At 47.6% G+C, this 27,111-nt stretch overlaps 3 protein-coding genes across 6 annotated transcripts in view; 1 reads left to right on the top strand and 2 right to left on the bottom strand.

The window, feature by feature from the left end:
* On the bottom strand, positions 1 to 21,592 carry EXOSC10 (exosome component 10). Of its 3 annotated transcripts, XM_007129742.4 has the most exons (25): positions 21,197 to 21,359; positions 18,801 to 18,937; positions 17,934 to 18,057; positions 16,571 to 16,675; positions 16,113 to 16,278; positions 15,849 to 15,963; positions 14,322 to 14,397; positions 14,000 to 14,110; positions 13,651 to 13,794; positions 12,954 to 13,144; positions 11,764 to 11,920; positions 11,473 to 11,621; positions 11,030 to 11,080; positions 10,268 to 10,379; positions 8,763 to 8,813; positions 8,522 to 8,600; positions 8,319 to 8,428; positions 6,062 to 6,157; positions 5,643 to 5,717; positions 4,399 to 4,486; positions 3,241 to 3,314; positions 2,571 to 2,739; positions 1,395 to 1,456; positions 764 to 840; positions 1 to 133 (listed from the first exon to the last, which is right to left on the bottom strand). In XM_007129742.4, the coding sequence occupies exons 1-25, from the start codon at positions 21,305 to 21,307 to the stop codon at positions 103 to 105; spliced, it is 2,661 nt and encodes an 886-aa protein (XP_007129804.1). In that variant the 5' UTR covers positions 21,308 to 21,359; the 3' UTR covers positions 1 to 102. The 3 variants fall into 3 exon arrangements, with proteins under 3 accessions (XP_007129804.1, XP_007129803.1, XP_028343644.1); XM_007129741.4 differs by lacking the exon at positions 1 to 133 and having other exon boundaries at positions 164 to 840; positions 21,197 to 21,592; XM_028487843.2 differs by lacking the exons at positions 1 to 133; positions 764 to 840; positions 1,395 to 1,456; positions 3,241 to 3,314 and having other exon boundaries at positions 2,573 to 2,739.
* LOC114485946 (uncharacterized) lies at positions 2,746 to 4,388 on the top strand. Its single transcript, XM_028487844.1, has 2 exons — positions 2,746 to 3,172; positions 3,782 to 4,388. The coding sequence occupies exons 1-2, from the start codon at positions 2,846 to 2,848 to the stop codon at positions 4,124 to 4,126; spliced, it is 672 nt and encodes a 223-aa protein (XP_028343645.1). The 5' UTR covers positions 2,746 to 2,845; the 3' UTR covers positions 4,127 to 4,388.
* Positions 21,593 to 25,191: 3,599 nt separating the features above from the next.
* Positions 25,192 to 27,111, bottom strand: part of MTOR (mechanistic target of rapamycin kinase) — a 126,279-nt gene continuing 124,359 nt past the window's right edge. For both annotated transcript variants that reach the window (XM_024125589.3, XM_055083778.1), the window contains 2 exons: positions 26,833 to 26,938; positions 25,192 to 26,135 (listed from right to left, as the gene is read on the bottom strand). In XM_024125589.3, coding sequence (XP_023981357.1) covers positions 26,120 to 26,135; positions 26,833 to 26,938 — 122 coding nt within the window. In that variant the 3' untranslated portion in view covers positions 25,192 to 26,119. The remainder of the gene's footprint in view (positions 26,136 to 26,832; positions 26,939 to 27,111) is intronic.

Genomic DNA, 27,111 nt, shown 5'->3' with positions numbered 1-27,111 from the left:
GTAAGAATTATTTTTAATGGTTTAAAAATGAATCTGTACAAAACCAGCACCACCATTTGGTGCTTCCAGTCCATGGGAGGATCCCAAGGGTCTCTTCCAACACTATCTCTTTGGCCAATTGTGCCTGAAACCTCTGTAGAGACAGCACGAAAACAGTTAGTTCTTCCAGTTTGGCTGAACGTCAGCTCTCAGCCAGTTTATAAAACGTTGCGAACCTTAATCACCAGAACTGAGGGAAAATGGACTGTCTGGGGGTTGCGAGGACTGAGCGGGGCAGCAATGTGCCCCGAAACTCCAGCGGACAAGAGCGGGGCTGGAATGGCCGAGCTGACCGAGATCTACAGGCAGGTCCCTCCTTTACGGCCACAGCTTGGGGGTGAGTCCTCTGACCTCAGGGTCTGCCTCAAGGATCAGGGTTTCACGCCTCTAACTAAAATATTCCTGAACAGTGACAACCCACATTTGCTTACGGATTGTTTTTCTCATTCCTCAGAAACAAGCTGATCTAGGCAAACTTCAGACCTATTTGCTCTGAGGTGCCCCTGGGAAACCGTGTGGTACCGGGAGAGTGCTGAGGGTGACTGGAGCCCTGGGAGGCCGTGGCTGTGACTGGCATCCTGCGATCACCTCTCCTGTCCCAGCTAGTTTTCCAAATGACAAAGGGCGGGATGGGGTTGGGAGAGGCCCTCTGAAAGTCTTTCCACCTAAGGCCTCAGAACTGCTCACTGGGTCTCCCGGGCCACGCCGGCCGTCTGGCACGTACCTGTCTGACTTTCCAGTTGGAAAGGACATGCTTTTGTTTCCCATCGACTGTTTAATTTTTTTGGCTGCAGTGCATTTCTGAAAAGAAGCCATTGAAGCTGAGTGACAACCATGACTGCAAGACGCACAGGACAACACCCCTGAGCTCAGATGGCCCATCAAGGGCTCCAGCGCCACTGGTGTGACTTTGGTTTTCTTGCAACTGGACATTTCTGGGTGTTTCTGAAGGCGAGGCCATACAGATGAGCTACTGAAGAAACGGGAGGGCTCCACGTGGGCCTCGCCCTCCCCATGCCAGACGCCCAGCCACCCTCTGCTCTCACTGGCAGCAATGCCCACGGGGGGGCCAAGGCAGGCCTGTGCCGCAGCCACAGGGAGGGTTTCGGCCTGTGGCTATAATTCCCATGGCAGCAGAGTAACACCCTTCAAAACCACACACCCACTTCTATAGACTCTTTAAAACATTTTTTTCTTGCTAGAATAGTTGATGGGTATTGTCTGTACTTGGGAAGAAATGAGGTGAGGGAAAAGATATGCAAAAAGGATTCCTAGATGGACCTGTCTTCCAAGCAGTGGAAGAGGTCAACAAACATGCACCTCGAGCATGCTGGAGTTCTCAGTCTATTACTTACCTTGCCAGACTGTGGCTGCTTATTTGGGTCAAACTGGGAAGAAGGTGTGGATTTGCTGTCTCCTGAAAGGTAAGAGAAGAGACGCCGGTGATCGTGTGAGTGAGTGAATACACACAACAGACTTACTACCGGGCCGGGGGCACAACATGCAGGCAGTGTGGGCCATCAGTCCACTACCCCTTTACCGAGAGAAACTTCTGGCTGATGTTAACTTCACAGATCATGTTCCCAGTAGCTAAGGGCAGCCTGGAGACAAGGCTCATTTCTCACAGGTCTATTCTTAGGTCAGGGGGAGGTGGCTAAAGCACTGGCCACTTTACATCAAGGAAATCTATCTGGTTTCTGTGCAGGATGAAGCCACTGTCAGTAAACTGGGACCAGAGGTGACATTCCTGCAGAAGAGACTGCTGTGCTGCCAAGGAGGCTGCTCTGTAGTCAGGTATGCCACCTACAGCCCCTTCAAAGTAGACCCCCGGCTCAGGAAGCACAGAGCTTCATGTCCTGGGCATCAGGTTTTCTCAACAAACCAAATCTTTTGTGTGTGTGTGTGTGTGTGTGTGTGTGTGTGTCTGTGTGTGTGTGTGTGTGTGTGTGTGTATCAGGTTTTCTCAACAAACCAAATCTTTAGTGTGTGTGTGTGTGTGTGTGTGTGTGTATCAGGTTTTCTCAACAAACCAAATCTTTAGTGTGTGTGTGTATCAGATTTTCTCAACAAACCAAATCTTTAGTGTGTGTGTGTGTGTGTGTGTGGTTTTCTCAACAAACCAAATCGTGTGTGTGCGTGTGTGGTTTTCTCAACAAATCAAATCGTGTGTGTGTGTGTGTGTGTGTGTGGTTTTCTCAACAAACCAAATCTTTAGTGTGGTGTATCTGTCTGTCTGTGAGAAAACGTGTTTCCGGGCACAAGCTCTTGTGAAGAGGATGAAGCCACGATCCGAACAGACACCATCTTGCTGAACCACCAGAGCGGCTCCTACAAGTCAGTCCCAGGGGCTGAGGGAGGTGGGTTTCTGTCCGGTCACCACTGTGTCCTTGTCTTGCCCTCACAACTCCTGCTTCGTGCCAGGTCTCAGGCAGAGCTTAAGCTCCGCCGAAGGCCCCCTGTTCCTTTACCCCACAGCTTCCTCCCATGTGACATGGCAGGCAGTCCTTGCAGGGCACCTGTTCTGGCCTCACCAGCAAAAGCCTTGAAATCCGACTTGCTGTAGTCATATGGGGTAAAATCTTTTTCTGGTGGATCTGGGTCTTTTAGCTTCTTGGAAATTTTGAGTCGTTTCTTATCTTGTTTCTGTTCTGTCGTCCTCGGGTCACTTGTTCGTTCCCTCTTCTTGGCAGCGTTCTCTAGCTGTGGATTGAACAGACCCGTAAGAGAGCAGCACGCCCCGCGTGCCCCCCAGTGAGCACATCGCGAGGGACCCACCGCCTCCTGGGCTGTAACAACTGATTCGGTGATGGGGAGAGGAGCGCTGGCGGGGAGTCTGGGCGGGGCTACTGCCAGGTGGACCGAGACGAGCTCCCAGAGGGAGAATGACACCAGGCCACTTCCAGAGGCCGGGGCTGAGCACTGCAGAGTGTTTGGGTGCCGGGGAGTGAAGCAGCTCCCGGGAGGAGTGGGACACGGAGCAGGCTTGAAGCCCTGTCTGCTTCTACAGGTGAGGGGCATGCTCATCCCGGACGCGGAGGGCGGAACAGCGAAGAGGGATGACGACGTCAACTTCCTCAAGGGGCACGAGGCAGCACTACTTGGGAAGAAGCAAGCATTTAATCCAAAGCTGAGGGTAAGCCCTCCTGATGTTCGAGAAGAATCCTGACCACGACCAGAGAAAGCAGAAAAGCCAGCACGTACGGCAGCCTGCTGGCGGACGGACACGGCCTGCTCCACTGCTGCTCTGCACCCCTCCTGGGCCGGGTCCCGGGCAGCTGCGAGAGAGAGAACCGTCTCTGTGCAGCCTCTGCCCTCCTCTGCCCACGGCGGCCGCCCCCGCCGAGCGCGCCCTCCCTGCCCCTCAGTCCCCTTTGCTGGTCCCGCCCCACCTCCCCAAAGCCCCACAGGGCGGCTGCCGGGGGCTCGGGCCCAGATGCTCTTCTCATCTCCCGCCCTCTCAGTCCACACCCACACCTGCCCCTCACGCACTGGCCCACGGGACACCTCTGAGGGTGCTGCGTCGGGATCTCAACTGTAACACGTGAAGGACCAGAACCCAAACCTCGTCCGCCGCAAACCGGCTCCCTCTTCAGCCTCACTGTCGACGGCAGCCCCACCCCCGCAGGCACTCAGGACGAAACCCCTCGAGTCCACGGACCACACGCGAGTCCTCACCCAACGCTGTCGGCTTCACTACAGGCCACACCCAGGCTCTGACTTCTCACCACCTGTCTGTCCCCAGGTCGTCCACGCCAGTGTCCCCGCGCACCTGCGTTCCGGCCCTGCCTCCGACCGGACTCCCCGCCCTGCCCTCGGCGCAGCTTCCAGGGCGGGGCCTCCACAGCCTAATTCAGCGCACGTCCCTCTTCTGCTCAGAACCCTCCAAGGCCCCCAACTCACTTGGAATCAAAGTCCTGACAACGGACTCCTGCTCTCTGTCCTCCCCTCCTTCCCGCCTTCCTCATCCCCTGGGCCTCCTGGCCACGCGGAGCAGCACGGCGAGCTGTGGGCTTGGCCTCGCTGGGCCTCCGGTCCGGTACCCTCCCCCCGATCGCTGCAGGTCTCTGCTCAACGTCAGGTTCACTGACTGCCGGACGGAGGTAGCCCCGCGCCCCCTCAGGCCCACCCCCCAGCACTTCCTACCTCGCTCTCTGAGCAAGTACCCGCTGCCCTGACAGCACACACATCTACCGGCTGACTGTCCGCCATTCCTCAGCAGAGGGGAGGCTGCGGAGGGCAGGGCTGGGTCTGCTTTGCTGTATCTGGCACTTCGTTAAACGATTAAATCGACAGAACGACGTGCAAGGGCTGTGCTCTAACAAATGCGCCGAGTTTCTGAGGAAGCAAATGCTACGCTACCTGTTTGCTCAGCTGCCTTCTTCTTGGCAGTTTCTTTAGATTCTTTTTGTACCTGTACCTGGCTTGCCAGCTTCCAACGGTTGCTGATCTATAATGAAAACAAACAAAACAAAAAAACTCCAGAACTCAGCCACCTAGGAATGCTTTATTTTTTTAATGAGGTGATGCAGAGCATGCTAACCTAGTAGCTATATACATTCTAGGTTATAAGTTCCACATCTAATGACACACAAAACCTCAGGCTGGCTTTATTTATAAGCTACTTATTAAGAAGGACAAAGTACAGCTGTATCCCAGGCACTGGGCTGGATGCTCGCATATCCACCATCTCATTCAGTCCCTTCTGTGATCCCGGGACAGTGGCATTAACATCACCCCTGCTTTACGGACAGGAAACAGCCTCGGAGAAGCTAAATAACTTGTCCAAGGGGCATGGTTAATAAATGGCGGAGATGGTACTCAAGGCAGGACTCTTGCAAGTCTGATGTGCTTCTTTACGACACCACCTGTACCTGCGGCCTTAGAATGCATCTAGGTGACAGGAACCAGCAAGCACGGTGAGGGACGGATGGCTGCTGAGTGTGCCACAACCAGTGGGGGAAACCCTGCCTGACTCCCCGTCTAACAGCAGCAGGCTAACCACCAGTGACAGGGCGGAGGCCCATCAGGGTGTTGGCCTGATTCTCTTGCCTAAAGAAAGAGTGTGCTGGGAGCAGAGGAAGGCGGGCCACCCATCTGACCAGAGTGCTACTCTCTGCAGGGAGGAAGAGGGCTTTTAACAGACAGTTAGCATGAGGGCTCCCAGGAACATCTCATGGGGACCCAGGGAAGATGTGCTCTCATTCTTACTCATAATGCTGTTAAAAACAAACCACACAACATACAACAGAGTGTTTTAAAATTTAAGCTGTCACCTTTAAGAACCTCAAAGTAATATTCATGTATAAAAACGCATCAAGCTGTACATTTCATATCTGTGTACTTTACACCAAGTAAATTAAACTTCAATTAAAAAAGACAAAAACCAAAGATCTGTTTCTTAAAAAGTTCCCCAATGCTTTCGAAAATCTGATTAAAGTCTGGCTGCTCTCTCTGGAAACAACGCTTATATATGAAGTGTTTCTTGCATTCACTTTCAGGGAGGTTCACAGATGGGCTTGTTTAAAACAGAAACCTGGTTTAAGAAATTAAGAAGTCCCTTTTCTTAGAAAGTCACTCTTAGAAAGGGTGACAAATCCACTTACTTCATAGATTTTCGAAGATGGATCGAACTTTGCTGTCTGAGAAACGTGAGCCCGGGATTCTAGTGAAGGCAGAAACTGGAGAGATGGAGACACAGTCACGTTAACCGCTGAGAAATGGAATCCGGACCCAGAGGTCGGTGGCACTGAGATGGGAGTTTTCTTGCTGGTTCCATCTTAGGAGGCCTCAGTGCAAAGCATCAGCCTGGCCGCAGCTGCCTGGCCCTCAAGTGGGGTCTTCTTTTCAGCCTTGTCTCAAAAGACCTGACCCCAGGTCTCAACCCACCGCCGGGGACAACTTCACAGTTTTGAGGCTTCCAGGCTCTGAAGACTCTCAGCTTCTTTTCCAGGCAAAAGGCACCTACAGCTACAGAAAGCTCTGTCTCTTCTGTCAGCCCTTAACATACACAACCATTACTTACCATCTGAAATGGATTTTCAAAGGACTCCATTATGTTCTGGGCTTTTTTCTGTGCAACTGTTAATGGACCCTTTCCATTCTCTTCAGCACTAGGTTCCTGCAGGGACAGAAAATGACCACTCGTGTAATCATTCTGTGACATTAAGATACAAGCAAGAGGAATAACAGTAACAGTAATGATACTAACAGCTGACATTCATTCACGCCATGCCGCATACGGGATTTTAGTTCCCCGACCAGGGATCAAAGCCGTGCCCCCTGCAGTGGAAGCACGGAACCCTAACTACTGGACCACCAGGGAATAACTTAAATTTATTTTTTAATTCAAAACATTTTTGGGAGTTCCCTGGCAGTCCAGTGGTTAGGACTCGGTGCTTTCACTGCAGTGGCCCAGGTTCACTCCCTGGTTAGGGAACTAAGATTCTGTAAGCTGCAAAAAAAAACAAAAACAAAAACAAAACAAAACAAAAACAATGAAAACAAAAACAAACAAAAAACAGAAACCAACCCCCAAAATACCCAAAAAACAAACTATTTTAATTTAAATTTTTAAAATTTAAGTATAGTTGACTTACAATATTAACGACTATTTTTTTAAAGCCTCCCCTATGTATAAGGCACTGTAATAACCTGTAATGCACACAGTAGGGTGTTTAATACGTATTTATCGAATCAATGAATTCTCACCATGTCCTTACAACCTATGAGCTATGTAGCATTATTCTCACCATCTTACAGATGAGGAAAGCGAGGCTGGGAGAGGTTAAGAAAGTCTTCCAGAGTCTTGCAGCTAACAGGTGCAGAACAAGGATTTAAACCCAGGTCTGGCTGGCTCTAAAATGTGGGGTTGTAACCTGAAATTACCTGAAATTTAAAATCATACACCTTTATAGGTAACCAATGAAATTATGCAACAGCATGTTGCTTCCACCCGGGTTCATCAGCATGTGCTGTCCTTTGGCTTTTTCTGTAGTTAGGCTCCCTGCCACACAGGGCACGAGGGGATCCAGCATCCTTTAGACCAGGCACAGCGCTTACAAGTCCACACGGCCGCAAGTTCACGCTCACATCTTTAGCTGCCTAATCACTTTGTGGCTCAAGGAATTCTGCGGTCAACTAAAGCTCCTAGACTTCTTTTCGCACGAAGCAAGACTAAATGTATGGAATTAAGTGAAAAGGAAAGTTCACTCCCGGGTGGTACATCTTGCTGGCGGTACTTCACCTCCCTGGCTTTGGCCCAGCATCCGAGTGTGATGGAATAGCTGTGAACGGTGATCCCGTAACCTACTGGACCACCAGCTTCTTAACCATGTGAACATCTGCTAAGCTGGACACTTGTCTTTTTCCACATAGACCGTATTCTCGCTCCTCTTTCCCAGTTCCTTCTTTCTAGAAATTATGGTTTTTTCTTTCTACCACATCTATTGCTTGCTGTATTCAGAATTTTATCTGTGCGTTTTCCTTTTGTCCCTGGTCATTTCAGTGTCTCTCCATCCTGACCAACAAATGCACCTTGGTCTTCTTTGTGCAAAGAACCTGCAGCTCAAGTCACTGGCGGAAAGGAGAAGCGTGCTGGGTGGGATAGACCGGGATAAGCTCTGTCGCATCCCAGCCTGATTCCAGGAACACGGCTGGGCTCAGGCGGGCCACACTGGGACTTCACACTGGATGGAGTCACTACCTACCAGGACTCAGCCTCTCTCTGGGATGGGGAACAAGCTCCGACCCACTTCCTAGTGCCTGGTCTCCTGCAGCTCACTTCCTCTAACGAGCCAGACTGGAAAAATGCTCTTTAAATCTCCTCTTTTTCATCCAAAGCACATATCGGTGGTGTTGGCGGCCGTCAGGAAGGTATACAGAGCACACGCTCGTCATCGGAGACATCACGCCATCCCTTCTGGGAATCAGGGTGAACTGTTCCTTGACCGTGGATGTTCGGGAAAAGTCCCTGCTTATGCGTCCCTGGAGCCCACACCCGCTTCCCTGGGGGGCCACTGGTGAGTATCAAGATGTCAACCCTCCCTTGAGGATCTCCTCTCGCAGAGCGCACAGAGAATCCTCTGCCACCTCTCACAGGCCTCCTCGTCAGGGCAGCAAACCCCATCTGGCTGATGGCCTCCATGCCCACTCCCACCACTGCTGGCTTCTACTTCTGGTGTTCGGCTCAGAGGTGGCCACGACACTCCAGGCAGACAGCCTGTGTGATAAACCCAGTACATCCCCCCAGTCTGTCTCCCCTCCTCAAAGATGTTACTCACGTTAAATAATGTGATGACAGCGGTAGCGATAAGGCGTCCGGTGTCCGGCAGGGCCTCCTCTTCTTCTCGGGCAGTGGGGAGGCCCTCTTGCTTCTGCACCGGCACAGGCCCTACAGGGAGGGAAGTCAGCACGGTCGAAGCCTGTGGGATGGCACACCAGGCAGCCCCAGCTGTCCAGGATATTCCAGAGGGCTTTTCATTACCATTGGTTGCAATGAGAGGACAGCCATCTGACGGGGCGTGGGAGCAGTCGTGGGGGCCGAAGAGAGCATTCTCCAATCTCTGCATCAAAAAGAAAGCACCAGGCTGGCACGAACAACCTGCAAGCAGGGGGCCGCCTTCTGCCCGAGGTGTCAGGCCCTGGTGTCTATCAGGGAGGCTGGGTCTGCGCTGGCTTTGACTGATGTCTCCCCCAAAGAAGCAACAACAAACACATCCCGGTACCTCAGGGTTGGGCGGTGGCCCGTTCTTCCTCACTCCAGCTGCAACTTCAGACTGCAAAGTAAAAACAAAGAGAATTTGAGGAAAGTGCCCTAAATTTGATGATACACACATTTTTTTCCCCTCAGCGCAGATGGGTCCGTTCACTAGACGGTGTTTTTCTCAAGAGCCCAGAGATTTTCTCTCATCCCTTCATCCCTTCCAGTGCCTGGCACTATAATTACTTAGTGCTCAATAATTATTTGTTGGATGAAAGAACAAAACCTTTTATCGTAACAAGGCACAATGTGGAAGGATTCCAAAGAGCTTGATAAAGATTCTTCTCTTGTCACCAGCGTTTCTCTCTTTACTTGGAAAAAGTATACAGCCAGGAAAGAAATTTTAACATGAAGACGGTAAATGTGTTTATCCTCAGATTCTCTTCTTTTTCACCGTTTCAAAGGGGCTGATTTTAAGTCTTCTGGAATCAATAATCTTTCAAAAAATTATAAACATGATTTACCACATACTGACGCTACTGAGACAAAACATGAAAAACTGTCCCAATAAAACACAAATCAAAACATGCAAATTTACCTGACATCTTGCATTATCTACACAAGAGCAGAGGCGTGCTGGTGTGTGCGTGCCCATGCGTCGCACATACTGACGTAGATGTATGGATCTGGATTATGGGCTGGGGACCCTGCTTTCGTCTAAATTTTCCTAAACCTTAGCATCTCCTGCACAGTCAGCTCTTTCTGAATTCCCCTCTTCTAGCCAAGGTTCTCATGTTTCCCATCACCTCGGCTTTATATGTGGAGTGAACTGTCCTTGACTCCACCTCTGTTATTTTCAAATCCACTTGCCAGTCGGGGAATACCTCTAAAGCACTTAGCATGGTGCTCCAAAAGAAATGGCAGGGATTTCCCTGGCGGTCCAGTGGTTAGGACTCGGCGCTCTTACTGCTGAGGGCCCAGGTTTGATCCCCGGTCTGGGAGCTAAGGTCCCACAAGCCACACAGTACAGCCAAAAAAATGGAAAAAAGAGATGGCAGCTGTTGTCTCCGTCTGTTATTAAGTCCCATCGACCTTTTCTTCTGAAGATGCTTCTTGTACCCGTCCTTGGCTCTCCATTTCTGTGACCAACACGCTCATCAGGGCACTGTCACTTCACTCTGGACCACTGCCCGTTTTCCAAAACAAGCTCCCTGTGCTGAGACCCCCACTCCCTTTTATCCCGCCCGGTTAACTGCCTCCTAACAACAGCTAACCAGCCCATCAGACGTCACTAGACATCACTGACCGCTGGATGATCAAAGATACGGTCATAAAAAAAGAAGGATGAGTTTTAGCTTTGGATTATCATAAAGATACACCCACTGGATTTCCTAAATCCTACTATGTCTTCAGGATTTTTTTAGAATGGAGACCAGCTCATGTACATAGGACACCACAAGGAGTAAGACACTGGCAGACAGAGTTGAGAACCTGCTGAGTTGGGAATGTTTAGCAGAAAAGCTTTCTTACCTTGAGGAGGGGCATCTCTCGCGCCTGCTGAATTAAAAGATGCATTTCATTGATCTGCTGCCGTACAAGAGGTGGCACAGGGTTACAGCAGGCTATGATGCCCTGAGGTTCCCTGAAGGCAAGCGAGAACACACTCAACTCATCGCCTAGGAACACAGCCCTCGAAGGCTCCAGGAAAGAACAATAACCAGATAAAGCCAGAGCACGGAAAGCTCAGGTAAACACCAAGGAAACACCGTCACATCAGGGCAGCCCAGCCAGCTGCTCCTAGATGTGCTCCCTGCTGCACTGAGCCTTGAGCAGAAAGCCTCTTACAGCTGCCTCCTGCTAACTGGGAGAGCTGGGAAGAAGGGCCGCAGCTCTGCTGTACTGCGATTCTGCAAGGAGGTGATAGAAGATTAGGAACTTTGATTCTCTGCTTATACTTCAATTAACATCATAAAACATCTAAAATTATAAGATAGCTTAATTTGGAAGACGGTACATACATTTTCCTTCCTTGTAAGTGGATGCTATAAGCTCAGAGACTTACATGGGACTCAGTATAAGGCATATCAACTGAAACAGTTCCAGTTCAGAAGTTTTACTGCCTAAATGGCAGCCCAAGGGCAGAGATTCTGCATTCCTTGGTGCTAACTTCCTTGAGCACTAATCTTCTCTGAGTAAACAGCCTTGAGGCAATAACGATCAGGGAAGCTGGATTGTGAAGGACAACTTTTCTCTACTGAGAAAGTCAGAGCGTATTAGTCAGGTCTCACTCACTTGGGCAGTTCCTCAGCTATCTTTAGCATCATGTGGTTTGGCAGGACATATCTGGAATAAAACACACAACAGGATCACATTAAATTCAGTCAACAAGTTCCACTGTATGCTATAACCCTGGGAAAACAACCAACTTTCATGGCAAAAACGAAAAAAAGTCCATTATTTCCTTGTTACCAGACCTGGCAAGATTAAAAGAATCTCTCGGGCTTCCCTGGTGGCGCAGTGGTTGAGTCCGCCTGCCGATGCAGGGCACGCGGGTTCGTGCCCCGGTCCGGGAAGATCCCACATGCCGCGGAGCGGCTGGGCCCGTGAGCCATGGCCGCTGAGCCTGCGCGTCCGGAGCCCGTGGTCCGCAACGGGAGAGGCCACAACAGTGAGAGGCCCGCGTAGGACAAAAAAAAAAAAAAAAAAAAAAAAAAAGAATCTCTCTCATCTCTTACCCATAACTTTCATCTTCCCTGCGAGCTGTTTTATCCCTCCAGGCAAACAGCAGCTGAAACGCCGTTAGTTGCTGCGTGTTGAGATGTTTCTTTTGCTTCCTATACAGTTCCAGGTAAGATTCATCCGTGAAGATAGGTTTGATGAATTTCTGCAAAATATTAGTGAATATTCAAGATCAGTGGGAATCAATATTGTGCCCTGGGCTCTTCAAGACACTGGGCTCTTTTCATGAATGGAAAGAGCAAAGCAAAGAACAAGGACCTGAGCGAAACCCGGGTGTCGGGTTTTACCTTGAGGCAGATGTCACGGCTCCGCTGCCACTCCACCTGCAGCTGCGTGGGCTGCTCATTGCCACGCTCCCACAGCTCCAGCCTCATCTTATCATAGATGTAAAGCAGGTAATGAGTGTCATCTCGGGCATAGCTGAGCATTTCCTCCGGCAGAGGTCTAGAGTTGCAACAGAGAACACTGTTTCACACCTTTCCCCCTGGGCGGCAATTCAACTCGTCTACGCTGCTGGAGCTAAGACATTTTTGGTTCCTTCTGATATCAAAGTTTCTCTCCCAGCCAGTACTACAGTTCTACAATCATCTCCTGCATCTTCATATGACAAGCCACTCTTTTCACAGCTGGGTAGAAAGGGCGGCAGGGCAATGATGTGGTTAAAAATAAGGGCCCTGCCGTCCTGAGTTTGAATCTTAGCCCAGTGTATGGCACGTGGCATGGGTTAAATAACAGGCAATGGTTTTTAGCTTTTATCATTTTCATCTTACATTTGGACTTCACTAGATTCTCTTTAGAAATTCTGGCCTGAAAAGTGGAGAAAAGCTTGGTGCTTCTCCATACAAGAGTTGCAACCTCAGAGAGGAAGCCGGCCATCGGAAAATGACCAAGGTGAGCAAGAATCCCACAAAGTATGGCTAAGACTCTGTTACAGCCTTTGACTACAGTAAACACTGACGATAAGGCTAAGTCAACTCTGTACCTTAGAATTCTCTCACACCTATGGGAGACCATCTCACACATACACACAAGCATCTCTACCGGCGAGATGTGAGTTACAAACAAGAGACTGGCGTGGACAAATGCCGACATGGTGTGGCTCTTTCAACTACTATTTCCATGAAGCATGACGCACTATTTGTTTATCTAAGATAGTAATTCCCAGCTTTTTCAAATAGGAAGCATTTTTTTAACCAATCCATTTAAAAATTTTCAAATTCTTCACATTACAGAACTAAACTGAAATTTACTAACACTCCCCTCTATGTAACATAATCGGCCCAACATAAACTTCATTGTGATTCTAAAACTTCCAGTTGTCCTTATGCCACCGAAAGCAACTGGAGGAAAGCGCGACGACATTCAACTGAAGGTTCAAATGGTGTTACAGCCCGCACAAAGGTCTCCAAGAGTGGGAGTTAACGAACGCCCGGGCCTTCTTCCGCCATGCCCACCTCCCGGTCAAGAACAAACTAACCGTGCTCTCCAGTCGGCCAGCTGATACTGCTTGTTTGACTCCACGCCGCAGTAGAGCTTCAGCAGATGGTCGAGGGAGTGCCTGCTCAGGTTAAGAAGGCGTGCTGCCTGGTGGGTATCAAACATGTTCACCACGTACAACCCGAAGTCCTTCTGTAGCCACTCTATGTCTGAATCGGCACCGTGGAACACCTGAAAGCAAAACCACAGTCAGGCAGTACAGTGGCACAAGGCCACTTACACGCTGAAATGAACTCTGCCCCGAGGTTACTAGAACGCTGGAATTAGAAGCCGGGAAAAAGATGAAGATGGGTTCAGTTTTCAATGCCTCTTTTAATTTGGGCCACAGCCTTCTAAACTCCTAACTGCATACCTGTAACTGCTAACAGCTGATGATTCTAAGAAAGCTGCTCTGCTAGCTTCAAGCATAGTCATTAAGACCAAACAATCTTGAGAACATGGGCTCACTGCAGTACTCATCAAAGTGATTTAACATTTTTCTGGGTGGTAACGAGCTAAGTCTTAGCTCTTCTAACAGGGCTTTAGAAACAAAAGCAGTTTAGCATGTGGTACCCTAGTGTGAAGTTACTGTTATTTCTCTCAACTTTATTGGGTCTACGTTGAAATGATGAAAACAGTAAACTGAAAAGCACCTAAATCTTGCACGCACACGCAAGAGTGGGAAAAGGCTGGCTGACCTTAACAATAGCTGGGTCTGTGAGGCTCTCGTTGAGAATGTACATGTCACTGCGAAGCTCCAGGGTGTCAACGATGAAGTCTTCTGTCCGGGTAGAAATCTGCATCAGGCAGGTGAGCCCTAGGAAGCTCCGGTAAGAGTGGTGCTAAAACACACAGAAAGAAGGGAGAACAGGAGAAAAAAGATTTTACCAGGCTTACCTTTACCGATTTTGAAGTCAGTTATAAAGCAGAGTAATATAATTAATTTTTACCAAAAAGGAGATTTAAATTAGTATTAATTTTATATTTCTTGAGTAGGTGAACTCACAGGAAATGTAAAAATTTCATTCCAGGTCATGAACAAGTTACCTCCAAGTCTACAGCAAATTCTTGACACTTCAGGAGCTTTTCATTGAGTTCTACTAGTTCATCCAGCGAGGACACGAAGTGGCAGGGTGTCTCTCCTACAGGTCTGTATAACTGCATAACAGAAGTACGGGCAGAAAGAGAAGACTGTTAAGAATCATCTTTCATGAAAGTATCAAAATTACGAGTTCACGAAATAATCCGAAGTCATAACCTTCTACTTTAAAAATATTTAAGGAAAGCCAAAATTACATCCACTGATCTATGTATTTGATTCTTCCTGGGCTACTTGGGTACCATCCATCAGCTAAGGTTGGGCACTTACCTGAGGCTCTGGCTTTTGAAGGACTGAGTCTGGTGGAGTGAAGTGATCTAGTTCGTACTGATAAGGATGTGCAAACCTGAATCAATAAAGCAAAAAGAAAAATCTTTTTGATTAATTCCATGATTCAAGGAAGAACAACTGCTTTAATCCAATTCGTAAAAACAAACAAGAAAAGACCATTGTGAAAATATTTTTAAAAGCATCATTGTTTCAACGACGATTTAAGTGCATCAAAAAAAAAAAATTGGGTGAGGGCTTCCCTGGTGGCGCAGTGGTTGAGAATCCGCCTGCCGATGCAGGGGACACGGGTTCGTGGCCCGGTCTTGGAAGATCCCGCATGCCGCGGAGCGGCTGGGCCCGTGAGCCACGGCCACGGAGCCTGTGCATCCGAGGCCTGTGCTCCGCAGCGGGAGAGGCCACAACAGCGAGAGGCCCGCGTACCACAAAAAAAAAAAAAAAAAAAAAAATTGGGTGAAACTTGTTCACCCTTAAAGTATGATAATTCAAAATCGATTCATTTATAAAGATTTGAGCACTAATTGGCCAAACACTGTATGGTTGCTATTGTGGATGATACAGAAAGGTGAAATATGTAATTCCTTGTGGTTTGGAATAACGAATCTGTGAGGTGAGAGAGGGTGGTCGATACCTCAGTTGGTCATATACCAAATGATGTATTTTTTTCAGTTTCTCTATCAGATACTTGCATAAAAATCCTAAGCCTCTGAGTTCCTTGAGGGCAGGGCTGCCTTTCATTACCTTTATTTCTCTAGCACTCAGCTAGTGGCCTCACAGTGCAGAGCTGGGGCTGAGGCACAAACGCTCGGACACTCTGGGGGCTGCGTGTGAGAAAAAGACCAACACGGACGAAGTTTTCATCACCGTTTTTCTTTAAATTGAAATCAAAGTCCTCTTGTCTGTTTTTTTTTCAGCGGCCGTGGCTCACGGGCCCAGCCGCTCCGCGGCGCGTGGGATCTTCCCGGACCGGGGCACGAACCCGTGTCCCCTGCATCGGCAGGCGGGCTCTCAACCACTGCGCCACCAGGGAAGCCCCCTCTTGTCTGTTTTAAGCAAAGTTTTTCCAAGATGCTTATCCTGTCAGTGAGAAATGTCTTTTCTGTACTCAATTTATTGGTGAGCATTACCTTCTTGTTTGAGTCCACACCTAACAAGAAAGGCAGAGTGGTACAAGGGAAGGACAATTTTAAGAAAACTTGGGCTTAAAGTTCTAGCTCTGTGGGAAGTTGGCAACCCTAATTTTGTTTTCTCATCTGTCCAATGGGGACGAGAGCAACTGGCAGCTCTCAGGACTGTGTGAGGGCTACGTGAGACGGTGCTTGTGCGAGGCCCTCTGCGAACACAAGCAGGAGGTTTAATCGAGAAGATGCACGTCAGGATAAGGAGAAGAGAGTCACCCACTCCTCACATTCTGCTCTCATTCACACATTTTTCAAAAGTGACACAGAGTGAAAAGGCGGCACGAGGATCAGGACCCACAGCAGGACATTCAGACACGCAAACACTTACATGTCCTGCTCCACCTGCTGGGTTCTCTGCTGATGGATGAAATCCGCCAGGGCAGGGGGGACATCCAAGTCCTCAGGTCGGTCCTGTGGGCGCTCCCGCCTTTCTTTAGAGAGTGCTGGAGACCCAAGCAGCGACAAAGACACATTCACATCTTGTCTAGTTACGGAGGGTTAACTGGCTCCCCCTGAATTTGCAGAAAGGAAGGTGGGAGGGATACCTTTTCCCCTTGATTTGTTTTTGCTGGGTGGAGTTGGCACTGCTTACCCTGAGGGAGGGGTTTCTGAGCGTTGGGCTTGATGAAGATTTTAGGAAGAAATGGCGTGTTGGAATTGTCAATCTTCTCTCGGAATTTAAGCTGAGGTCGGATGATGTTTTTTGCATGAAGCAGCCGGAATGTTTCAGATTTTGTTTTTTTGCTATATTCTCCTGCCTATGATCAACAAATATAATAAATACTTTATAACGCAGCAACTTGATGAATTAGAAAACTAAATTCCAATTTCTGCCTTCCAAGGACCACTCATTTAAGAATGTATTCGTGTGTGAGACTGGGGGGTTAGACAAGAGGGTGTAATTAGGTTGTGTCTGTTTATGAGAACAAGTTAGGCAGTGGCCAGTTCTGTGTCCAACAAGTTAAAACAGAAATGCAAATCAGAATGGGCAAGGGCCCTACTGCAAAGCTGACACTGAAAGCTCTAGTTCACCTGAAAAGCAGCCCTCACCTTCCGGTTCCAGCTGGACACTATGGTTTTAGGGACCTGCAATCCTGCAGGGAGGACAGGCTGTTGATTCTTATTCACACCTGATGCTTCATCCAGTAAAATGCCCTAAAAGTAAAAGAGATATTAATTTAGTATCTTCCTTTCAGGGTTAACAGAGCCAATTACCTAAAATTTTTACGAAATACATTCAGACAATTATGTGCGAGAGTACACACTTATAAGGGTGGACCACTGTAGGAGAGGTGATTAGAGAGTCATCACAAATAACTGAAGCATTATTTGCTCAACGACAGGGCAGTAATCAGGCACTCCCTACCCTCGATCAAGTCTCTTTACAATTCTGAATTGGGCTGAAAATTCAAAAGTGATTCAACAGTGTAATGTGGCCCACTAAAATAATTAAAAAGACCCTAGACTGTATTAAACATAGAGCTACAGTATTTAGAGTGAGAATGAAGCGTATCCTGATCCACTTTGTAAAGATGTGGAATCTCAGTTCGGGCACCATTAACAGAGGTGCACCCAGTTGATAAATGCCAGGACTTGAAATCATAAAGTATGAGAAACCCCTGAAAGACCTGTGGGCATTTAGACCATGGAAGAGATGACTTCGAGGGACAGGAGAGCATGATTTAAATATCTGCAGGACTGTCACATGGCTGAGGGTTAGATGTGTTTTGGACAATCTCTGTGTATTTCTGTAAAGAATGTTATGCTGTAGTATTAGGTGTAAGTAGACAGTCAGCTAGATCAAATGATTCACATCTCCCCCCAATTATGCAAGACAGGGTGTTTAGCAGACTGTGGATAATAGTAAAAATTGACTAAATTTTGGTTGGGATCTATATCCAGAGGCCTCTTCTCTTGCAACAAAATGGGATTCGCAAATCTGGAAGGTCGATTACTAATATGGCACTTTAAAAATAGCCTTCCGGGCTTCCCTGGTGGCACAGTGGTTGAGAGTCCACCTGCCGGTGCAGGGGACACGGGTTCGTGCCCCGGTCCGGGAGGACCCCACATGCCGCGGAGCGGCTGGGCCCGTGAGCCATGGCCGCTGAGCCTGCGCGTCCGGAGCCTGGGAGAGGCCACAGCAGTGAGAGGCCTGCTTACCGCAAAAAAAAAAAAAGAAAAAAAAAAAGCCTTCCCCCGGGGCAGTGATACTCTGAAGTGATATATCTGAAGATAACTGTGTTATTTTTGGGAAAAAGAAGCCAACTAGCGGAGGGAGGGAATGTCATTACAGGCCAGAAATGCTCAACTTCCTTTCTTTTCATTTCCTAAGGTGCTTGGGTTTCTTTTCATATTTAATAATACAAAAGCTCTTCATTCGTTAGTAACCTTAAGAGTAATGTGAAATACTCACCACTCTTTCCAGAATAACATCATTGGTATCAACTAACAAATCAAACTTGTCCTCCAGCTCAGTCACTTTATTCTGATCCTTAATGTTGCTTCGACATCCATGGTACTGCATTACCCTACTCATGCTGGAAAGGAGAGGACCACCAAAATCAGTTTGTACACTTTTATTCATTTGTTTACAGTCTAGGAGAAAGCTCCCACGGCTTGGCTCAGACTATTCCCAATACTTTTTGATCAAACTAATAAAACCTGCACCCTTCAGCAAAAAACATTGCTAGTTGTATGGCACTGGGCAATTCACTAAATCTCACTAAGACTTATTTTTCTTATCTGTTATTTGAGGGGGTGGAAGAAACTATCCCAAAGCTTCCTTTAAATTCTAAAAAAATATATATAACACTATGTAAGTAATGTACTCTGCATTCATTGTTTTAACATGAAATCTAAAACAGATTCTCTAATTCTGTCATGCAACAGTTAAACAAAATCAATGTTTGTGTAATGCCTGTCCTAATACACTTATTAGAAAGCTATTACTATAAAAGAAAATAGATTAAAAGAAAAAGAAAGCTAATACTTGTGACTTCCCAAGTTGTGTGAGAGAATCTTGGATCTAGGTTTTCAAGTCCCATATTAATTAAAAAAGATTCATTGTCTATAGTTGCAATAGTCAATATATATAATTTAAAAGTAAAACTCAAAATTTACCAAGTAACATTTCCCTAATTAACATTTCCCACTGTCTCGTTTTTACATTTTATAGCTCTAAAGCACAGAAAATTATGGTAAGAAAAAAACAAATTTCAGGAAAAATCATCTACTTCTTTATATTTTCTTTCAACATGAGAAACCAATATATAGTACCTACCACTGAAGCAACCTGTCTCCCTGTGTTTCACAAAATGCCTGGAAGCCAGGAAAACTTCGGTAAAAATCATACTCATCACCAAACTGTGGTAGGCCCCCAGACGCCTTGGTGACTGCCACCACTGCCCCAAGAGCAAACTGTCAAAAACCAGAAAAACAGGATGTTTCAGACACGGATCACCATTCATTCAGCAACTCATTTTTTTCAAGATCTACTATATATAATGAATTGTGCTAGATGATGAAGACCTTCATGCATCCAACAAATATTCATTTACTGCCGATTTTACACCAAGCCCTTATGATACAACAGTGAACATGAAACCAAGTTTTGGAGCTTACATTCTTAGGAGAGCGGGGAGAGAAAGAACAAATACATATATAATATGACTAATATTCAAAACCACCTGGGTTTGAGTCTTGGCTCTACTACCTATTGACTGTGACCTTGGGCAAGTTATTTACTTGAACCTTAGTTTCCGCCTTTGAAAAAACAGGCATAAGGGGGACTTCCCTAGTGGCGCAGTGGTTAAGTATTAAGCATCCGCCTGCCAACGCAGGGGACACAGGATCGGGTTCGAGCCCTGATCCGGGAAGATCCCACATGCCGCGGAGCAACTAAGCCTGTGCACCACAACTACTGAGCCTGCGCTCTAAAGCCCACAAGCCACAACTACTGAGCCTGCGTGCCACAACTACTGAAGCCTGTGTGCCTAGAGCCCATGCTCCGCAACAAGAGAAGCCAGTGCAATGAGAAGCCCGCGCACCACAACAAAGAGTAGCCCCCGCTCACCGCAACTACAGAAAGCCCACGCGCAACAACGAAGACCCAAGGCAGCCAAAAAAGTAAATAAATCAATGGATGTAATCTCTCTTTATTAAAAAAAAAAGAATCCGCCCGCCAATGCAGGGGACATGGATTCGAGCCCTGGTCCGGGAAGATCCCACATGCAGCGGAGCAACTAAGCCCGTGCGCCACAACTACTGAGCCTGCGCTCTAGAGCCCGCGAGCCACACCGCTGAAGCCCCTGCGCCCAGAGCCCATGCTCCACAGGAGAAGCCACTGCAACGAGAAGCCCGCGCACCACAACCAAGAGCAGCCGCGCTCACCACAACTAGAGAAAGCCCGCGTGCAGCAATGAAGACACAACGCAGCCAAAAATAATAAATAAATAAATAAATAAAAATTAAAAAAAAAAGTATAAGGGACTTCCCTGGCGGTCCAGTGGTTAAGACTCTACGCTTCCACTGCGAAGGGCAGGAGCCACGTGGTGCGGCATGAGCCATATGGTGCGGCAAAAAAAAAAAAAAAAAAGACAACATAAGAATATTCTAGATCTTTTGGATGAGCAATTTAGAATGGCTACTGTCCACAACTGGACTAGTGTTTATGGCTCAGTTAGTGCCAAGTAGGTCTCTATTTTAATTGTTGTGTGATAATGAGAAAAAACCTGAAGCGGCTGTCATAGGTAAATGACGGTTGGTCATATCAAGGCCAAATGACCAAATGACATTACTGTGAGTTGTGTAATAAATGTTTTCCAAGAAAAAAAAAAAGAGAGAGAGAGAGAGAGAGAAAGATGGGAACTTGAATCATGGTGGGGTACATGGTAGCGCTGAGCCACCCAATCAGGACCATGGCTAGTGGCCCAGGGACTGTTCAGAACCAAATAAATGAATTAATAACAACATCTGCTAATGATAAGTTAGATATAATGTGAGTGGCGTTTTGGAGGATCTGTAGTGCTAACTTACAAACTATTTTAGTTTCATGGTCTTGTCAGAGCTATGCATGAGGTGTTTAATCCCAGGTTTGTTTGTTCATATTTAAGCACCATTAGACAAATAATCTAAATGAACTCTATGTTCCTTCGAGGAGGCATTGATAAATGTTCTATGGCACCTCCAGGAGGGACACTCGGTGGCAGCTGTAACAGGTGACATTAAACCCAGGGTTTGGGATTACGTAGGATTGGACCTCAGGAGAGGGAAGAAGGGCCATCCCGCCCGCGGGAGGCGTAAAGCAGCCGAGTCTCTCTGGAGAGTTGGTCGGGTGGCTCAGGCCTGGGCGGGGTCGGGGTCGCGAAGGCTGAGGACATCAGGGTGACCAGGAAGTCCTTCCCACAAGGCGGAGACGGTTCTCCATACTCGGGACTGAACGGGCTCAAACGAGAGATCAAGGACCCTGGGGAGTGTGGCGTCCCCCAGTGTCAGCGTGCGAGGCCCCATCCCCGGAGGATGAAGACTGTGCCCGGAGCGGGCAGCGGCCCCTAGACCCCCGCCCGAGGCTCCGCTGCAGTGTGCACGCGGCCGCGTGGGCGGCCTCCGAGAGGGTCCGCGCCTGCTTCCGGTCAGCCGCGGGCAGCTCCCTGTGCCCCCGAGGCCTCACGAACTCACCTTCACGAAGCTGTCTGCATCGGCGAAGCCGGGCAGCACCATCTCCCCGTCAGACTTGGTAGCACTTGTCGCCGACTGGGCCTTGGACTCTCGGGGACTGGGAGGCGCCATTTTTCCGGCTTCCACGGCTTTTCTCGCGAGAGTGCCTCAGCCAACGCGACGTGCACGCACTGCGCATGTGCGAAGGCCGTTCCTGAGTTGGGGCGGTATCAGCTGAGTACCCCACCCAGGAAACTTGACGTTTTTCTTTAACCTCATATTATTTCATGACAGCAACCCAGTGATTTACGGTAAGACCTGGAGGACCCAATTATTCTTATATTTAAAGCCTGCTCCTGCCAGGCTCTGGTTCCGTGGCCCCCTCACTCACTTGATTTGACTCCTGCAGTTATCCCCTCTCTGGCGTCATCTATCTTTTCCCTCGCTTCTGGTTCATCCTTAACAAACTACAAGTATGCTGGCATCTCTCCCAAATAAAAGACAAGATAGAAAACAACACTCCACCCCACACCTCCTTCCAGCCACTGTAACATTCCTTTTGCCCTTTATAGGTAAACTACTGGAAAAGGCGTCTATATGTTCCTACTGTAGTTACCTCCAGTTCTCTGGAGCTCCTCCAATCAAAGGTACCTCCCCATCCACGTCTTAAGGCACTTAGTGTGAACTCAAACATTTGTTACGTGAATGCCTGGAAGAGCTCTTGTTAGGAGGTTGGCAGTATTGGGCAGCTCAGGGGTGGATTTGGGAAACCCGGTAGGGTGTGTCCTCTTTCCTAAGATAAGGAGTGGCACACCCTTAATACAATTTGTTTGGCTTAGTAAATGTTAGCTGTTATCTTTTTTTTTTTGGCCGCACCTCACGGCTCGCAGGATCTTAGTTCCCCAACCAGGGGCTGAACCCGGGCCCCAGCAGTGAAAGCGCTGGAGTCCTAACCACTTGACTGCAGGCAATTCCCATGTTAGCGGTTAATCAGAATATCTTATTAACAGAATGCTTGTTTTTCATTCTCGCTGCCCCCCATTTGTGTACCTCAGGTACACAGGTACCCTGGCCGAACAAAGGCCTAGGCTAGCCTAGTTCATTTTTACAACTAATATTTTGAGCACTTAATTCATATAGTTCAACCTAGGCTGTGCTGAGTGCTTTACATGGATTAGCTCATCCTCAAAACAACCTTCGGGGGGTAGATCCACATTTTCAATGGAGGAAACAAACATAGAGATTAAGTAACTTATCCAAAGTCACACAGATAGGATGAGATGGAGTTGAGGTTTGAAACTAGGTAATTTGATACCACAGCCTTGACTCTTACTGCTTTACCTGCAAGAGATTTAAGGCCCTCCCTTCACACAGCTTACGTGAAACTATCCTGGATTGATAGGGGAATTAGACTGTCTTTTAAGGCCTCCGTTAGCACCTCACCTTCCTCTGGTAACTCATTTCAACAAAGTCAGAGGTTTTGCTTAGGTATAACTTAAAACCCATTGGAGGGATTCCCTGGCAGTCCAGCGGTTAGGACTCTGCACCTCCACTGCAGGGGGCATGGGTTCAATCCCTGGTCGGGGAACTAAGATCCTGCAAGTTTTGTGGCCAAAAAGAAAAAACAAAACACAACAGAAAAACCATTGGATTCACCAAACATCTTAATCCCAAGGACTCTCATGTCCTAAGGAGTATGTCCTTACCACTGATGGCCACCATTTTCCTGAGTCCGTTCTTTCCCATGGCCTTTATCTTTTGTGAATGGTATTGCTGTAGTCATTGACAGTTATTTCATATAGAATCTGATCATATTTTCAGGAGCAAAATAGTTGATACATAGCTTAGGAGAGTTATAGAAAATCTGAAGGTATGAGACTTTCTAGCTGTGAGGGTTAAAACTGTTTTATCACTGTTGAGATTTTTTGTGTGTGTGTTTTTTTTTTTTTGCGGTACACGGGCCTCTCACTGTTGTGGCCTCTCCCGTTGCGGAGCACAGGCTCCGGATGCGCAGGCCCAGCGGCCATGGCTCACGGGCCCAGCCGCTCCGCGGCATGTGGGATCTTCCCGGACCGGGGCATGAACCCGTGTCTCCTGCATCGGCAGGCGGATTCTCAACCAGGGAAGCCCACTGTTGAGATTTAAATCCATCTTTTGTTTGTTTTTGGCCTCGATGTGGCCTGCAGGATCTTAGTTCCCTGATCAGGGATTGAACCCGTGCCCCCTGCAGTGGAAGGGTGGAGCCCTAACCACTGGACCCACCAGGGAATTCCATCTTTGTTTTTCATAGAGGAGTCCTCCAACAAATGTTTATGGAGCACTACTGTAGGCCTGATCTTCTGGCAGATTTGGGGGATGTGAATTCCCACAAGATATGGTTCCTGGCCTTATAATTCTCTTGCTCCCACTATTACAAATTTTTTAAAAAATTTTTATTGAAGTAGAGTTGATTTACAATGTGTTAATTTCTGCTGTACAGCAGTGATTTAGTTATACATATATTCTTTTTAATATTCTTTTCCATGATGGTTTATCACAGGTTATGGAATATAGTTCCCCATGCTACACAGTAGGACCTTGTTGTTTATCCATTCTATATATAATAGTTTGCATCTGTTAATCCCAAACTCCCAATCCTTCCCTCTCCCACCTCTCCTCCGCCTTGGCAAACAAGTCTTTTCTCTATGAACAGAGTGAGTCTGTGAGTCTGTGTCAGTTCTGTAGATATGTTCGTTTGTGTTGTATTTTATTTTATTTTAAAAATATTTATTTATTTATTTTTGGCCGTGCCGGGTCTTAGTTGTGGCACTTGGGATCTCCGTTGCGGCGTGCGGACTCAGTTGCGGCACGCATGCGGGATCTAGTTCCCCGACCAGGGATGGAACCCGGGCCCCCTGCATTGGGAGCTTGGAGTCTTACCCACTGGACCACCAGGGAAGTCCCTGTGTTGTACTTTAGATTCCACATGTAAGTAATATCATATGATATTTGTCTCTTTCTGACTTACTTCACTTAGTATGATAATCTCTAGGTCCATTTTACAAGTTCCTTAAATAGCTTTTATGATTCAGCATTTCTTACTGGGTAGCTATGGCCCACAGGAGTTCAGAACAAGAAATTTAGTTCAACAACTGAAAACAATATCCTTTGGAAGAACTCTGTAGGCATGCTTTCTCTTCAGAGGAATCTGTATCTAGTACTTGCCAGTTCCATATTCAAGTTCCCTCCTCTCCATTATTCCAACAGTTTTACTAGGCCTTACAGCTTTTAATTTTCTTTCCACCTATTTGATACCAGTTTCTCTTAAAAACACTACTCAGGTTCTATTTCTCTGTTTTAAAACTTCACGTGGTTCCCTCCCTGTTGTCCACGGCATCAGGCTCAAACTCCTTGCCGCTGAACTGTGAGGCAGGCCAGTCTGGCCTGGTTCTACTTTCTAGCCTCCTTTTAGTTCCTGTTATTCTTCTTCCTATTGTTCCTTTTATTTCCCGCTGACCACTGAGCCAGACATGCTGAACCATGAGGTCCAAGTGTGTGAAACTGCTGTTTCACACATAAAAATGGCAGAATATCTACAATCTGATACGGTTCAAGTTAACACTTGCCATTCCTGCACGATATTGTGCTTTCATACTTCTTTTCTGCTGAGAGCGTCCTCACTTGCTTCATCTGACAAACTCCCACTCCTCCTTTAAGACCCTTGGCAAGTGTCCCCCCTTTCTGCGAGGCTTTCCTGGTTCGCCCAGTGGAATCAGTGACCCCACCCAAGGCTAGCGCCCTGCACGTGGCTCTCCTCACCACGCAGCCCGGTGGCTTTATCAGTCCGCTCCTGAGATGCCGGCTCCACCTCTTCTGGCCGTGAACAAGCCGAGGACGGAGACCACGTCACGTAGACCCTTGTCCTGCACGGTCCCAGTACTCAGTGTTAATGAATGTTGAAGGAGTAACTGCTTCCTTTATGAGCTAATAAGTAGGAATAAAAAGCCACTCATACACATGTTTTTAAAATTCTGATGTCATTTATTGGCACAAAAATTATTCAGATACAACATGGTGTCTAGACATGGCTACACTTTATATTTTGTGCATTTAGTTTACTATTTCTTTTGCTCCTAATTCCCAGCATGTACTAGACCTTCCCTCTCTGTGTCAGCACCTCCATGACAGCCTTCCTGTATTCCAAGGCCTTGCTCCAAACACAGAGCGTTCAGACCTCACTGAAAACACCCCAGAACCATGCTGGGGGAGGCCAGTGTGGGCCGCCTCCTGCTCTGTGATCCGCTCCGTGTATCTGCTCAGCCGCGGCGGCCCGGCGATCTGAAGAAACGCCCCTCCGAGTGGCTCCGGTCTTGAAGTGTGTAGGTGCAGCGTCACAGGTGAGGCAGAAGACAGGCCTTTCCCACCCATTTTGGCCCATCTTGCAAAGGTTGTTGCTGCCGTCCACGGACCAGTGAGGTAATGAGATGGGCGAAGGTGACAAAGTCAGCTTCTCCTGCTTCCTTACAGTTCAGAACCCTAATCCGTGTCCTCCAGGACCTGAGGCTTCATGACTGTGCTGAGTCTGCTGTGTCCATGTTGAGAGGATCGACTAGGCCATTCTCCTGTCAGCAAACGCTTATGAGTTCTTCTGTGAGTTAAGTCAAAACCCGTATTTCTAAAGTTATGAAATCTTCTGTCCCCCAAAATCAATGGCTTGATTTCTGTAGTATCACTGCGTTTACTGTCCTGGGAACCAAATCAAGCCTGTGTTTCTGACAATATATTCTTCAACAGCAGCTAGAAAGTTGGTTCAAACCAACTTTTAATATACAGTAGTTCTTTTTATTTACATTTCAAAATATTTAACAGAGCTGAACTTTCTGACCATGGCTTCAGTTTAGTGGAAGCATATACCAAAGTACAAAAGCCTCAAGAGAAATGCTGTGGGCATGTCTGGGCCTCCAGTTACCAGAAAGGACACCTAAGAAGACAGAGAGAAAAGGAGTATTTTAATAATTTGGGCTTCTTCAAAGCTTTACGTGGATACATTGAAAATGGAAAGAGCAAGGTCTGACAACCCCTGGGACGTTCCCTGAGATCTTTCACAACTAATTGTGCAGGACACACTCATCATTTCCAGTCCAGGGCTGACGCCTGCTGTGGTCCCAGAAGGACGCCTCCCCCCACCCTCTCTCTCAAGTTTCTACCTTCAAGCGTGCCTCGGGCGATTAATCAAAGCAGACCCCAGAGTGGTCCTTGAGGTTACAATCCTGGATGATCAATCTGTCTTTTTAATCTCCTTCTCTCTGTCTCTGCTTTGGCTTCTTTTCCTGCCCTTCCCGTATCTCTGAATTGACAGCAAAAATCCCAAAAGAACCCCCCCACCGCAAATAAGGGGGCCTCACCTATTCTTCTAAACCAATATAAAATGTAATTTTAATTTATTTTGGTGTTTGCCTTCCAAATACACATCCGCATTTCTCCATTTTCTCCTTTTTGGAACAATGAGCACACACAGCGAATACAAACTTTTTTAAACAGAGATTTGAAGCACGATTTCCCTTTATGGATACTGCCCCCCACCCCCCTCCAAATCTTTTTCTGTGACTCTGGGTTTGGGGCACAGGGTGGGGTCCTGATTGCTTATCTGAACGGAGGTGCTTTGACAGGCCACTCACCAGCCGATGTAGCACTGGCAGAGGTTTTCATGGGATGTTGCTTGTTTGATGAGCAGCTCAACTTGTGTTGGGACATCCAACGTTTCATCGTGAGAGAAGTCCCGACCTAGGACATGAGAAACAAAAGCATCCAGTCTGCACCCGGTTATCCCTCCTTGCCCCGTTTGGCTTAACTGTCCCTGCAGCCCAAATCCGTTCCTCCTCATACATGAATATAAAGGCTATACAGTGGTTGGGTTTTAAATTCTCCTCCACGTGACTCGGATAAACACCAGTCTC

Source organism: Physeter macrocephalus, chromosome 3 (assembly GCF_002837175.3).
Source record: "Physeter macrocephalus isolate SW-GA chromosome 3, ASM283717v5, whole genome shotgun sequence".
Taxonomy (NCBI): Eukaryota; Metazoa; Chordata; class Mammalia; order Artiodactyla; family Physeteridae; genus Physeter; species Physeter macrocephalus.
Note: the sequence above shows the minus strand (reverse complement) of the source record. Positions and strands in the feature narration are given on the sequence as shown.